The 14,412-nt window shown below is 35.4% G+C and overlaps 1 protein-coding gene across 12 annotated transcripts in view; it reads left to right on the forward strand.

The window, feature by feature from the left end:
- The window catches only part of LOC131149059 (uncharacterized), a 57,878-nt gene extending 44,586 nt beyond the window's left edge, over positions 1-13,292 (forward strand). For all 12 annotated transcript variants that reach the window (XM_058099117.1, XM_058099118.1, XM_058099115.1 and 9 more), the window contains one exon: positions 13,003-13,292. In XM_058099117.1, the coding sequence (XP_057955100.1) occupies positions 13,003-13,083 (81 nt within the window). In that variant the 3' untranslated portion in view covers positions 13,084-13,292. The remainder of the gene's footprint in view (positions 1-13,002) is intronic.
- The last annotated feature ends 1,120 nt before the right edge of the window (positions 13,293-14,412 follow it).

Below are 14,412 nucleotides of genomic sequence, written 5' to 3' on the forward strand. Positions count from 1 at the left end.
TGTGGAGGAGGTGAAGGGGGGAATGGGTCGATTAGTACACTGGTTTAGATACTATGGCTGGGCAGAAAACTGACGCAAGCTTGCTGGAGATGGTTTAGGGGAAAAATGCATTTTAGAAGAGGGTATTAGGGAGTGGGCTAACGAAGTGGGTGTTGTATTATGGATTTGCCTTTGAAATACTTAGGTGTCCCTTTGGGGGGTAACCCAAGACCTGCAGAATTTTGGAACCCGGTAGAGGAAAGGGTGACGAAGAGATTAATCAGTCCTAATTCCTTGAGACTGGCAAGCAAAGAAATAGGGACATTTTCCAAATCTTCTTTTGGGAGGGAGGGGGGGGCGCGGGGCGCTTGGCTTTTGAGGGGCCAAAAGGCTTAGGTCATGTTGGGATGGTGACTCAAAAACCCCAAACCACTTGAGTTGAAGAAACTCAAATTGATGTGGGTCATAAAAGAAAGGAGCCCAAGTTTAGTAAGGGTTGTAGACAAGAGCCCAACACTAGATAAGCAGCATCAAAGGCTTGTGGAGGAGGTGAAGGGGGGAATGGGTCGATTAGTACACTGCTTTAGATACTATGGCTGGGCAGAAAACTGATGCAAGCTTGCTGGAGATGGTTTAGGGGAAAAATGCATTGTAGAAGAGGGTATTAGGGAGTGGGCTAACGAAGTGGGTGTTGTATTATGGATTGGCCTTTGAAATACTTAGGTGTCCCTTTGGGGGGTAGCCCAAGACCTGCAGACTTTTGGAACCCGGTAGTGGAAAGGGTGATGAAGAGATTAAATGGTTGGAAGGGAGTCCTTTTTCTCTTGAGGATAGAATTACTTTGATTTAGGCTTGTCTTGCTAGTATCTTGTTATATTCATGGACTTAAATTTCCACGAAATTGTTGAAACTTCCGTCGAAATTTCCCATTTCCGTCACCCTCAAAATCGAAATGGTAGTTGATTTCTGTCTTGCATAATTTCCGTCGAAATATCAACGAATCATCCAAAATTTATCGAAATCTTGAAATTTTAGTGAAACTTACCAAAATTTTAACTCCTCAATAAAATTTCTTCAGAATTCAAATGAGAGATTTAGGAGTGAAGTGAAATTTCTCTTTTAGTTCATTTTATTTATTTTACCGAAGCAAAATATTATTACAAGTGCTTTTGAAATTATATGAAAAAATAAACTTACAGTAATATTTTATTTAACCCATTCATGTCTATATTATCATTATTTGAATAATAAATAATATTTAAATGATTTATGAATTTCATTTGTATTAACTGAATATGTTTGATGTACATTATCTTACAAATATGTTTGTACACATAATAGTTTACAACTTTCCACCTCATACAAAACATAGATGAATTTTATTTGTAATATATTAGTCTTAAAACTTATATTATCATGTTTGTTAACCATTTCTAAAGTTTCACAAAGAATTCCATGCTTTACTACTAATTTCCATTATTTTTTCAAATTGAAGTCGAAATTGACATCAAAATCGAAATTTCTGTACTTTTGGAGCTTCGAAATTTGAGTTGAAATCGAAATTTAAGACCTTGGTTTTATTTCCTATTTGTCTTTGAGATTCCGGTGGAGTTTGCTAGCAGGCTCAAGAGGACCATAAGAGAGTTTTTTGTGATCTGATGGGGGGAGTCATAGGGACCATTTAGTGAGTTGGAATGAGGTTTGTAGATCTAAAAAGGAGGGGTGGGGGGGGGGGGGTGAGTTTGGGATGGATTAGAACAGGTGGGATACCAATGCTAATTTAAGATGCTCTTTGGGGAGTCTTGGAGATCCATTTCTCAAATTTATCCTTCTTTCATCCCTCACATTAAACTTGAGGTGCGAAGGGGTTCTCATATTCGTTTTTGTAAAGACCCTTGGCTGGGAAATGCACCATTTTCTACTTTCCATCGTCTATTTCATCTAAGTTTTGAACAAAATAAAGCTATTTCTTTTTTTGTTGGTGAATTGCGCAGTCCTTTGATTTCCTAGAATCTTCATTTTAGGAGACCTCTAAATGATAGGGAGATGGTGTAATTGTCATGTTTATTATCTTTAGAGTGGGAGTTATCTTTATTTAGGGAGAGGGATGCTCGTTCTTGGTCTTTGGACAAGTCAGGTTTGTTTTCTTGCAAATCTTTTTTTTGAATTTTTGATTCGTTCTAACTCCTCTTTCTCGCTATACTCTACTATTTGGAAGGCTAAGGTTCCCCCTAAAATGAATGCTTTCACTTGGTTGGTTGTGCTTAATGAGATAAATACCAATAACTTGATGCAAAAAGCCCTCTCTCCCGATGTATGTGTGCTTTGTTACAAGAACTCTGATACAAATTCTCACCTTATTTTGAATTGTTAATTTGCTTGGAGTATTTGGAATATGCTTTTTGGCGTTATGGGAGAAAGCTCCCTTGGTGGAAGACTCTTTTTAGAAATATCCTTTGCAGGTTTTGATAGAAGAAATGATTCGTGGAATTGTGTTTTTTCTTAGTATTATGGGGTTTATGGATGGAAATGTAAGACTCAAGTATTTTCTGGGAAAAAAAAGTTAAATTAGGTGTTGGTTTGGGAAAAAATAAAGTATTTGACCTCTTTGTGGTGTGTCGGGTATGGATTCTTTAAAGAGGCAAGCTTTCAGGAGCTGCAAAGAGATTGGAAGAACCTGTTGGCTGGATGATTTTTTTTTTCTTGGGCATTTTCTATGTTTTTTGTTTATTCTTGGAGTGTCTCAATTTGTCTCGGGAGATTTCTCATCCTCCCTCTTGTAAATAGCTTTTTGATTATTTATAGTCTATTTCACATCTTTTCTTGTATTGCGATTTTGCATGGCAGGTCTGGAACAAGTTATTCAATTACTTTGAAGAAAGCTGGGTTTGTCCTAGAATAGTGGAGTTCTTCGCAACTTATTTTGTGGGGTTTAGGAGGAAGAAGGTAGGATTTGCGTTATGGAATTGTGCTTTATTTGCAGTGTTTTGGGGTTTGTGGAAGGAATGTAATCTGCGCATATTTTCAGGGAAGAACTTATCATATTGGCTGGTAAAAGATTCTTTTTATGGCTTCTTTATGGTCTGTGGGCTATGGAAATTTCAAGGGAATGTGTGTTTCAGTTGTTCAGTGTGATTGGTTGACTCTTCTTAGGGTGTCTTGAGTTTCTTTTGTCGTTTTTTATTTTTTGGATTTTTCTTTTTTTTTTTTGTATTTCTTGAGGATTACCAGATTTTTTGAGATGTTTTCTCTCCTGATTGTAAGTTCTTTCTTTATCTATTGAATTCTTTTTCTATCCAAAAAAATTCACGAATGTCGGGGAGCAAACCAAAACATGCAACCAGTTTTCTCCTTTAAGCTCGAGTTTAAGGGAGAAGCAAAAGACTTTATGATATGGGGAAATAGAAGATGAGTTGCTTTTTGATTCAGAAGAAGAGTTGTGCAGTATTTGTGGATTAGAGAAGGAATTATTGGTCAACCAATTAAGAGCCGACCTTGAATTTGTAGGAGAGGACGGTTTGCTTCAACTATTTGAAGGTAAAAGTGGATATTTTGAAGAGGAGGGGTCCGATAATAGCAAAATTTTGCAATGATCCCACAACAATTGGAGAGAGATAGTCCTCATCTAGATTTTTACAATGCACTAGTAGATAAAAATATTAATCTCAATTTTGACCTATTGAAAGTTTTAAATTTTCTGGGGCCTTTTCCTTTTAACCCTAGGCTTAATTTTTTGCTAGCGGACTATCCAGTTGTACCTTATTTAGGTGTTGGGGAGCGGGAGTGGGGGTTAATTCTAGGAAGGTTGATTCTTCTATGGAGGATCCTTGTTTATCTAGAATTAATAAGAAGAGGGGGTTCATATTTGAATAGATTTTGAGAATGCCTACGATAGAGCAAGGTGGAGTTTATTGGATAGAGCTTCTACAAGAAAGGGTTTGGGTGTGCATTGGCACCGTTGGATTAGATATTGTTTGTCTGATGTGTGGTTTTCGGTAATTGTGGATGGTGAGCCTAAATCTTGGTTTGGTGCTTCGAGGGATATTGGACAAGGAGACCCTTTATCCCCCTTTTTGTTTGTCTTTGTAGAAGATATTTTGAGTAGGTTGGTGGATAGGGTGGTGGAGAGAGGGTTTGGTTAGAGGTCTAGAAGTGGGGAGAGAGGGTGTGGGTGTAGTGGTTTCAGCTCTCCAATTAGCTGATGACACCATATTATTTGTAGATGATCAGTCTTTCTTTTAGGAGTATTTTGGGTATTCTTCGCATTTTCAAGAGTGTCTGAGCTAAAAATCAATATGGGGAAGTGGTGTGGATGCTATGAATGTCCTAGTCGAGTGAGTTACAGAGCTGGCTAACAAAGTGGGGTGTGGTATTTTGGATTGGCATTTGACATGGTTAGGTTTCTCTTTGGGGGTAACCCTAGAACAACAGATTTTTGGAGTCCGGTAGTGGAAAAGGGTGACGAAGAGATTAGATGGGTGGAAGGGAGTCCTCTTCTCTTTTGGGGGCAGAATTACTTTGATTTAGGATTATCTTGCTAGCATCTTTTTATACTTCCTATTTGTCTTTAAGATTCCTATGGGGATTGCTAGCAAGCTTGAGAGAATTATGAGAGAGTTTTTGTGGTTCCGAGGGGGAGTGATAGGGACCATTTAGTGAGTTGGAATGAGGTTTGTAGATCTAAAAAGGAGGGGTGTTTGGGTCTTGGCAAGTTGGTGTCTAAGAGCATTGCTTTTCTAGCTAAATGACTATGGCACTTCCCTCTAAAAGAATCGTCCCTCTAGCATAAAGTAATAAGAAGTAATTTTGAGGTGGATGAGAATGGGTGGGATACCAATGCTAATTTAAGATGCTCTTTGGGGAGTCCGTGGAGATCCATTTCTCAACTCACACTAAATTTGAGGTGGGAAGGGGTTCTAATATTCATTTTTGGGGAGGCCCTAGGCTGGGAAGTGCACCATTTTGTACTTCTTTCCCTCATCTCTTTCATCTTAGTTCTGAACAAAATAAAGCCCCTTTTTTTTTTGTTGGTGAATTGAGTAGTCCTTTGGTTTCTTGGAATCTTCATTTTAGGAGACCTCTAAATGATAGGGAGATAATGGAATTGTCATCTTTGTTATCTTTTTTGAGTGGGAGTAACCTTTCTTCAAGGAGGGATGTTTGTTCTTGGTCTTTGGACCAGGCAGGTGTGTTTTCTTGCAAATATTTTTTTGAAATTCATTCCAATTCTTTCTCGCTATACTCTTACTATTTGGAAGGCTATGGCTCCCCTTAAAATAAAGGCTTTCACTCAGTTGGTTGTGCAACTTGTGCTTAATAAGATAAATACTAATATCTTATTTCAAATAAGGAGACCTATGAAGGTTCTCTCTCCCGGTGTATGTGTGCACTGTTACAAGAACTCTAAGACAACTTCTCACCTTCCTTTGCAATGCCAATTTGCTTGGAGTATTTGGAATATGCTTTTTGGCGTTATGGGAGAAAGCTGGGTTTGTCCTCCCTCGGTGGAAGACTTTTTAGAAATTCTTTCGCAAGCTTTGGTAGAAGAAAGGACAAGGCAACGTTATGGAAGTGTGGCTTTTTCTCAGTATTATAGGGTTTATGGATGTAGCGTAATACCCGGATATTTTCTGGGAAAAAATTAAAACCAGATGCTGGTTTGGGAAAAAATAAAGTATTTGACCTCTTTATGGGTGTGTTGGGTATGAATTTTTTTAAAGAGGCAAGCTTTCAAGAGTTTCAAAGAGATTGGAGGAACAAGTTGAGTGGATGATTTTTTTTCTTGGACATTTTTTATGTTTTTTGTTTAGTCTTGAAGTGTCTCAGTTTGTCTCGGGAGATTTCTCATTCTCCCTTTGTAAATTCTCTTTCAATTAATGATATCTTCTTTTTCTATTAAAAAAAATTAAAAAAAAATCCAAGATATCTTTCCTATTTCCACTTAGCCTATTTTTTCTATTGAAACTCTTATGCCATGGGGAGGATTCTATTAGGAGGAAGGGTTGTGGATTTAGCTCTGAGGGAGGTGAGATCGACTAATTAGATCCGCAAAAACTCCTTGGGGATTTGGGTTTGAAATTATTAGATCCTGTTGGGAATGTGGTGAGGGTGAGCTTGAGCCCTAGGGAGTACAGTAGGAGAAAAAAAAAGGTTCAAAAAGAGCCTAAAGACCTGATTATGTCGATTAATTATGAGGGTAGGAAAGGGTTTGGGAAGGGTCGTAAGCGTGTCAAGCTATGAAGATAGTTAGCTAGAATGTTTGAGGGTTAGGGGAGGTGGTGTGCAGGCCTAGACTGGAGGGGGCTGGTTTGGGTCTTGGAAATTTGGTGTCTAAAAACACAGTTCTCCTGGCTAAATGGCTTTGGTTGTTCCTGCTAGAGAATTCTTCCTTGTGGCATAGAGTTGTAAAAAGTAAACATGGATTAGACAAGAATGGATGGATACCAATTTGAGATCTAGACGTTCTTCAAGAAGTCCATCGAAAGCCACCTCTCTGATTTATCCCCTTTTCATTCCCTATTACAAAATTCTTGTTGGGTAGAAGTTTTAATATCTGTTTCTCTAAAGATCTTTGGTTGGGGATTGTAGTTTTTCTTTAACTCTTTACCTCGTTTCTTTCGCTTGAGCTTATAGAAGGATGGTTCCATTTCTTCTTTTGTTGTTGATCCATGTGGTCTTTTAACTTCTTGGGGTTTTCATTTTCGGAGGTCTTTGAATGACAGTGAGATGGAAGAGTTACCTTCTTTCCTAGTCTTGCTGAACAATTGTTGCGTTTCTTTGGAAGAGGATAATCGGTCTTGGTCTTTGGATCCTTTGGGGGTATATTCTTTCAAATATTTTTGTGAATTTTTAACTGGCTCTATCTCTTCTTTTCCTCTTTATAAATCCATCTAGAAGGCCAAAGTCTCCTTTAAAATCAAGGCTTTTCTTTGTTTGGCACTGCTTAATAGAAAGAATTCCAATAATTCTTGTAGATTAGGAAACCTTGAAAAGGTCTTTCTCCAGATGTTTGTTTACATTGTTTTAACTGTTTGGAATCTGCATTTGCATCTTTTTATACTATCATTTTGCATGGAGGGTATGGAATAAGTTATTTGGTTTTTTTGGCAAATGTTGGATTTGTCCGGAGACAGTGGAGGACTTTTTGGCAGTTCTTTTTGTCTTTTTTGGCAGGAAAAAAGATAGGACAGTGCCCTGGAAATGTGCTTTCTTTGCAGTATTTGAGGGGCTGTGGATGAAGCTCACTGCGCATATTTTTTCAGGGAAGAAGTTGTATTTTCTGGTTTGGGAGAAGATTCATTATTTGACTTCTCTTTTGTGTGTGGGTCATGGGAACTTTAAGCGAGTGAACTTTTCGGATATTCAGCAAGATTGGTGATAATTGTTGGATTGTTAGGGTGCGCTGGTTTGGATTTGTTCCTTTTGCTTTTCGGTTTCTTCTTTGTTTTTGTCTAGATTTTTCCAGATTTTGCTAAGGAGATGCCTTATTCTCTTGGTTGCACATTCTTAATCTATTAATAAAATTCTTCTTTTTCTATCCAAAAAAAAAAAAAAAAACCAAAAAGAGAGTAAAATAAGAAAGAGATCAGATTTGAAATAAGAAAAATTTTCTTTCATCATTATTATTATAGAATAATTAAAAATAATAATAAAAAAATTTGTTGTGATTATTAAAAAAATATGAAAAAATAAAAGAATTTTTTTTTTTAGAATTACTATTATTATTACAGTTCTTTTCTCTTCTATGTTGTAAAGTAGCATAAAAATGTTAACGTTTTCTTAAAATATAGAAAAAAAAAAAATTTTTTTTTTTAGTTGTTCATTTACTATCATTTTTAGTATTATTATTATTATTATTATTATTATTATTATTATTATTATTAATAAAAATTTAGAAATTTCTGAAAATTGGAGGGAAAGAGAAAATACTAAGTTGATTTTTAGGAATTCTAGGGTTTATTTCTTTTGCTTGCTTCAATTTTAAATTGCTAAAAGTAAAAAAAAAATAAAAAAACAGAAATGGCTTTTTTTGCCCATCAAATATTGCTGTTTTCCAAAGGATTTAACTTCATGTATGTTGAGCTTTAGAATTTGATAGGGCCTAAGGTTTTGGGGTTTTAATGGTAATTTGAACTTTCCATGTAAGAAAGTTAGAATGTGAATTGATTGCTCTCTGCCCTTTTAGTGTTTGTATCTTTATTTTGTTGCCTTATTTTGAGTTAATTTCAATTTCCATTTGAGTATAATTCCTTTATTAACAAACAATGATTTAAATAAATTCAACAATGGATTTATCATAGATTTGGACAGTCTCTACCTTCTTGGGATTTTTGTTTTAGAAGAGCCTTGAATGGTAGCAAAACTATTGAATTATCTTCTTTGTTGGTAATGTTGAACAACTGTAGGATGTCTTTCGAGGATGATAGTTGTTCTTGGTTGTTGAATTCCTTAGGTGTATTTTTGTGTAAATCTTTCTTTGATTTCTTGGTTGATACTAGTCATTCCTTTCCACTCTACAAAGTAATCTGGAAGGTCAAAATCCCCCATAAAATCAAAGCATTTCTTTGCTTGGTTGTGCTTAATAGAATAAATATTAATGACTTGCTGCAGATGAGGAGACCTTTAAAGGCTTTATCTCCTGATATTTGTATGCATTGTGATTTTGCATGGAAGGTTTGGAATATGTTATTTAATTATTTTGGAGAAAGCTGGGTTTGTCCAAGAACAATGGATGAGTTTTTGGCAATATCTTTTGTGGGATTTGGTAGGAGGAATTGCATTATGGAATTGTGCTTTATTTGTAGTGTTATGAGGCTTGTGGAAGGAACGTAATCTACATATTTTTTCAGGGAAGAAGATCCCATATTGGTTGGTGTGGGAGAAAGTGCTTTTTATGGCTTCTTTGTGGTGTGTGGGCAATGGAACTTTTAAGGTGATATTATATGTTTGAAAGATGTTCAGCGGGACTGAAGTCCCTTTAAGGGCGTGCTGATTTGAGCTTGCTGTGTTTTTTTTTTTTTTTTGTGTTTTAACTTTTTGTTTTGTTTTCTGGGGATTCTCAGATTTTGACAAGGAGATGTCTTCTCTCCTGATTGTACATTCTTTCTTTATCTAATGAATTTAAAAATTTCAATGATGGATTCCTTTAAATGAGCACACTAGTGCTTTGCTAGGCTTCTTGAGGGAAGGTGATCCGCATGGCAACTAGACTTATTGGACCCTTGAGGGAAGTGAATGATAAATGGAAAGGTAAGTAAAAAATAACGATGATTGATTATATTAATGATCATACATGCTCCATGGTACCATTTACAAATGGAGGTGATGGGTGCACTAGTACCTTCCCTTAATTTCGAACCTAACCTAGTTTTGCAAATCAAAGCCTACTAGTTATTTGATTAATTTTTGATTTATGGTTTCATAAATGGTTGTTAATTAGGCAACCTAACCACACTTTAGTAAAATAAAATGTTAATAGTGGCTCTGCTGAACTTACAAGGATTGATAAACCGTAATCCTACCAATATATTTATCTTGCCACTCGTCCAGCTTCATGTATCTATGCAAGGTGGAACTGTAGAGTTGGTAGGGATGACCCAAATTCTTGATGACGCATGACAGCATGCAAAGCAAGAAACACTGGTGGGTTTTTGTGTTCCATTCAGTTGGTGGCTTCTGAATTGATGGTAATTTAAATACGTGTGGTGCTGGCTTGGAGATGCTGAGCACAAATGGCGTGAATTTTTTTTTTTTTTTTACATTTTGAAGTTTTATTTTCATTCTTTTCATGTCTTCTGGTTTTAAAATTTTTAAATAATTTTCTTTTCAATAAAAATCTTCACAGTTTTTGTACTTCATAATTTTTGAAATTTGAGTCAAACTGAGTCAACAGACTGGACCTAAACAACCCAACTTTACACACAAAAAATAACGCTGCACTAACATCTATAGGTCACCAAGTTGGGTGAATTTTTTGTGGGGCTTATGTGGCATTGTGAAAAGCAATATCAACCGGTTGATTGAAATTGATTTGTTCCTAACTCGGCAATCAAATTTGGGACCCTATCCAATGAGTAAATTCCAATCAGTGCAGTCAAAATTTTGCCCCTATTTTGATACTTAATATTTTTAAAAATACTCGATGTTTGATTGTATTGATTGAGGATTTTTTGATAATAAATGGGACTGAAATTAGACTGGCAAGCTAGGCACAAGATAAAATTTGAACCGAATGGTCAATATGTATTTTGTGGCCTTGTGTGGGCCCTACAAAAAAGGAGTTTCCAAACCATGTACAGCTAGGTGTCTGTGCAGCATTAATACACACACACACACAATATTATTTGGACTTTGACTGATAAGAAGATTCATTATTGGTTCTGATCAGCAATGCGGGTTACGAAGATGTGGTTCGGCTACTGTCCAATTCGATTTAAGTTTTTCCTTTGCAAAATTTCTCAACATTACTGTGGCTTTACTCAATAATGCCAAGAGAGGGGGATATAGAGCTGGGGGGGGGGGGGGGGGTGCGTAGAACAGGCAATGGTGGGTTGAACTGGTCTTAAACCAGTTCATGTGGAATGGCCAGTGAGAGATGTGAGAAAGAGTGAAGAAGATTTGGAGGGAAGCATGTTTAATTCACTTCAATTCCGATTAATTAAACTCCACAATCAGACTTATTGAATTTGAAGATATTTTGGCTAATACCTTGATCCAGGAGTTTTGGACATTCTCAGAAAGATGTAATTGAATTTTTTGTTGATTTTAACTGCAGTCTTTGTATGACATGGGAGTGAGATAGTGAGAGTCTTTCCCATTTGCTGTTGCCATCGGCATTGTCATGGTATATTGGTGTTGGCCATCTTCCTTTGTTGTTCAATCTGAGTTTTTTGCCTTTTTAAAATCACTTTTGGTATAGAGGCAAAATTAGGTGGACTTCGGAGTTTGATTGTCTAGCACTATATTACTGCCATGGTTCTCAGAAGTGGTGCTTTCTGGGAATGCTGTGATGATGGTATTTTTAATTATGAGAAGCGCCACCTAGTGAGACTTAAGGCTTCTTGTTGTAAGCATTTGCTTACACACATTGCTGTATCATACCCAAAATCTGCAAGCCAAGTGATGGATGGATAGGCAAGATATGACACTGATTATAAAATTCCAGAGGAACATTGTTGGTCCATTCATTGACAGCGTAGTCTTGTAGCATCAAGTGATAGCTTATCATGTCTCGTAAAAAGAAAAGTATAGTTTAATGTGGCATATAACGCTGATTTCTGAGGGTCTTGTGGTCAACCCTTGCCCTCCCTATTTATCTTGTACTGCGTTTTGCTCTTTGTTCACTTGTTTGGTGCATCTTATGTAGGTGAGTTGTATTTATTGAGGGGTGTATTCGCCTTATATAAATTGGTGGTCCATTCCCTAGCTAGATCGTGCAATCACTCTGAGCTTTAACTAGTGGGTGAATCTTTCATAAATCCTGAAATTTTATGTTGTTAATCAGCGCTTTGATTTCTTCACGAATTTTAGTCATTTGGGTATTTTAATTTTTGTTGTTATTTTCTTAGGAGTTGAATTATTTGATAGTTTACTATGAAGCTTTTGGTAGATTATCATTTTGTTGGATAAAATGCATTTTTTATTTTTATGCATTACATGTTTTAAATATGAATATTATTTATTAACCATTTAAGTATTTATAGTGCCTTCAAGGTGCTCCCAAATGCGATGATTTATTAAGATATGGCACTATGTCCCATTAGATCCTGCTTTGTGTTATCGTGTTCCTAGTAGCTTGTGCTTTTAAGGCCAAGCAGGAGGTTGACCTCGTTCAAAAACAATGATTGCTATAATAGACAAATGTAATCATTTTTTTGGAGATATACAAATGTTTTAATTAACACAGATACATATTTTTGGAATTTGAATTTATATATTTCCTTCAATAGTTAAAATTTTTATTTTCTTTAAGTTCTTTCAAAGTACTTGCAATGATGGCAGGATGCTTGAGCTTACAAATATTGGATTTTTAATAATCGGACACCCACACTGCTGTATACGCATGACAGTACTTTTACTTATTTCATGCATCATTATTGAGACACTTGTTTTTGGAACACTAACTAATATTTTCTTTCAACAGTTGATCTTTTTATTTTCCTCAATTTTTTTTTTCTAAATACTTTCAACGATGGCAAGATGCATTTGAGGTTACAAATAATGGATTCCTATGATTGGATTTTCACTGTCATATATGCTTGTTGGTATTTTATATTAGTTCATCCATTATTTTCCCAACTTTCTTTCAAAATTTTATTTGACATTTTTGTTTTTTATTTGCTCTTCAACATGCATTTGGTCTCAAGATGTTGTAATTTCCATGCAGCCATTTTGTTTGGCATTTTCGTTTTCTGTCTGATCTTTAAGCTACCATTGGTCCTAACACCCTATTGTAATTATCATGCAAATATTTTATTCGATAAATCATTCGAAATCTTATAAATTGACGGAAAATGATTCATGTAGCTGACCCCACCTAGTGGGACGTAAAGTTTGGTTTTGTTATTGTATTTCATTCTAAATCATACATTAATGTCTCTACTAACAATTATAACAAAAATAGAACCTACTAAATTTTTTGCTGAAAAGGATATTTGGTGGCATTGATTTTGTAATTATGTTTGTGATCATGTGTGGTTTTCCCACTCCTATAACTGGTTTCCTTGTTTTCCATAAGCATCTTTTTTTTGTTTCTTTGAAATTGTAGTTTTAACTCTTTAAAGTTTGTGTTTGTAGCATAATCACTGTTGCTTGTGACGTCATATCATGTTTTTGCATGTGTACACGCTTCCGACCCGATCCATATACAATGCATTTAGTATGCCATGCATTTTAGTTAAACATAGGTCAAGTTTTTTGTTTTTTCCTTTCAAGTTTGATATCCATCTGCAAGTAAGCCTGCAATGGAGCTCCACTTGTATTTTACGTTGCTGTTTTTTCTTTACTCTGTTAAAAATCAATCAGGTGGAGCCTGCTGTAGGGGGAGCATTGGTAGCTTGGAATTTCTGGATGAAGGAATCCCACAATGAAGTACATAAAAGCTGATCATTGACTATGCTTGGCTGCATTGGCATACTGATGTGACAACTACAAATGAAAAGAGCAATGTGAAAATGAATAAAAGTGGTTAAAAGTATTTTAATTCTTTTCATAAATGTAATTTAGCCTTGTGACAAAAATCAGATTTAGTTTTGCTTTGTTTTCCCATTAATTTCAAATCAAAATAGCCTTTGAGTGCAAAATTATTTGGGTCACACAGACTCCTCTTTTTTTCTTCTTGTCATTTTGTGTTTTTGGTTCTATGGAACAACATAAATTTTTTGGTTCTTTGGAACAACATAAATTGCAGGATAAGAGTGTCCATTTGGTCATTGGTTTCCCCCTCTTAACTATCCAAGACTTGATGTTGGTGGGGTTAAATAAGATCATTGCATTTTGTTGCACTTCAAGAATTCTCAAGTGCTCTTCATTCTAAAGTTGACAAGAGCTATTTAGGATCATCAGAGGACAATCATCTTAGAAAAATCATTTTGGGGCTAATTTATTCAGCAAAAAGCAAACAAAACTACTTTCGATTTTATCACCTTAAGCCTATTCCCGTCTGTTCTAAAGTCAATGGTACAATTTGCATATTGGGAAAGAAGTTGAACATAAACCCAAATTAGAGAGACATTGACTAAAATTTTTGTAGAGTCCTTTGGGATGGATTTTTCATGAAAAATTTGAAATCCATCTATTGAATCTACATCATTGGGAGACATCTCTTGTTTTGATCCAAGTGGTAAAGTGATATTAATAATTGATGGATAGTTGATTTTACATGGAAGAATTCTTTATCGTTTTCTTGTAGCTAAAAAATATCATGTGATTTTTAAGATTCGTATGTACAGGTTGTAATAGTTTCCAAATTAGATCAATAATATTTATGTTTTTATCAACATTTAGAGAAAAAAGGTGTTCTAATGCACATAGGAGAGGAAAAAAGATAATAATAAGCAAAAAAAAAATGAAAAAAAAAACATGAAAGGTATGAGAGAATTTGGGGGCAGAAGGATTCTCTTGGTAGGATGTGTACAGAGTACAGTACTCGCCTTTGCATGTGTATTTTTATGACACCTGTATGCCATGAGTGATTGTGTAGTGATAAATATTATATTAGTATAGTAATGATGTAATTTATCATTGATTGTTTGTCTCGGCCCTAGAGTCGAGTCTAGACGGGGTGAATAGACTCTTTCACATGTTTTTCTTTTTCTCTACAAAATATAAATCTTGATAAGATGCAAATGATTATATCACAATAAATACAAAGTAAATTATGCATGAAACAAAATCGTAAGAGTTACAATAGTTTTTACCTCAAACACTCCCTAT

Source organism: Malania oleifera, chromosome 2 (assembly GCF_029873635.1).
Source record: "Malania oleifera isolate guangnan ecotype guangnan chromosome 2, ASM2987363v1, whole genome shotgun sequence".
Lineage (NCBI taxonomy): Eukaryota > Viridiplantae > Streptophyta > Magnoliopsida > Santalales > Ximeniaceae > Malania > Malania oleifera.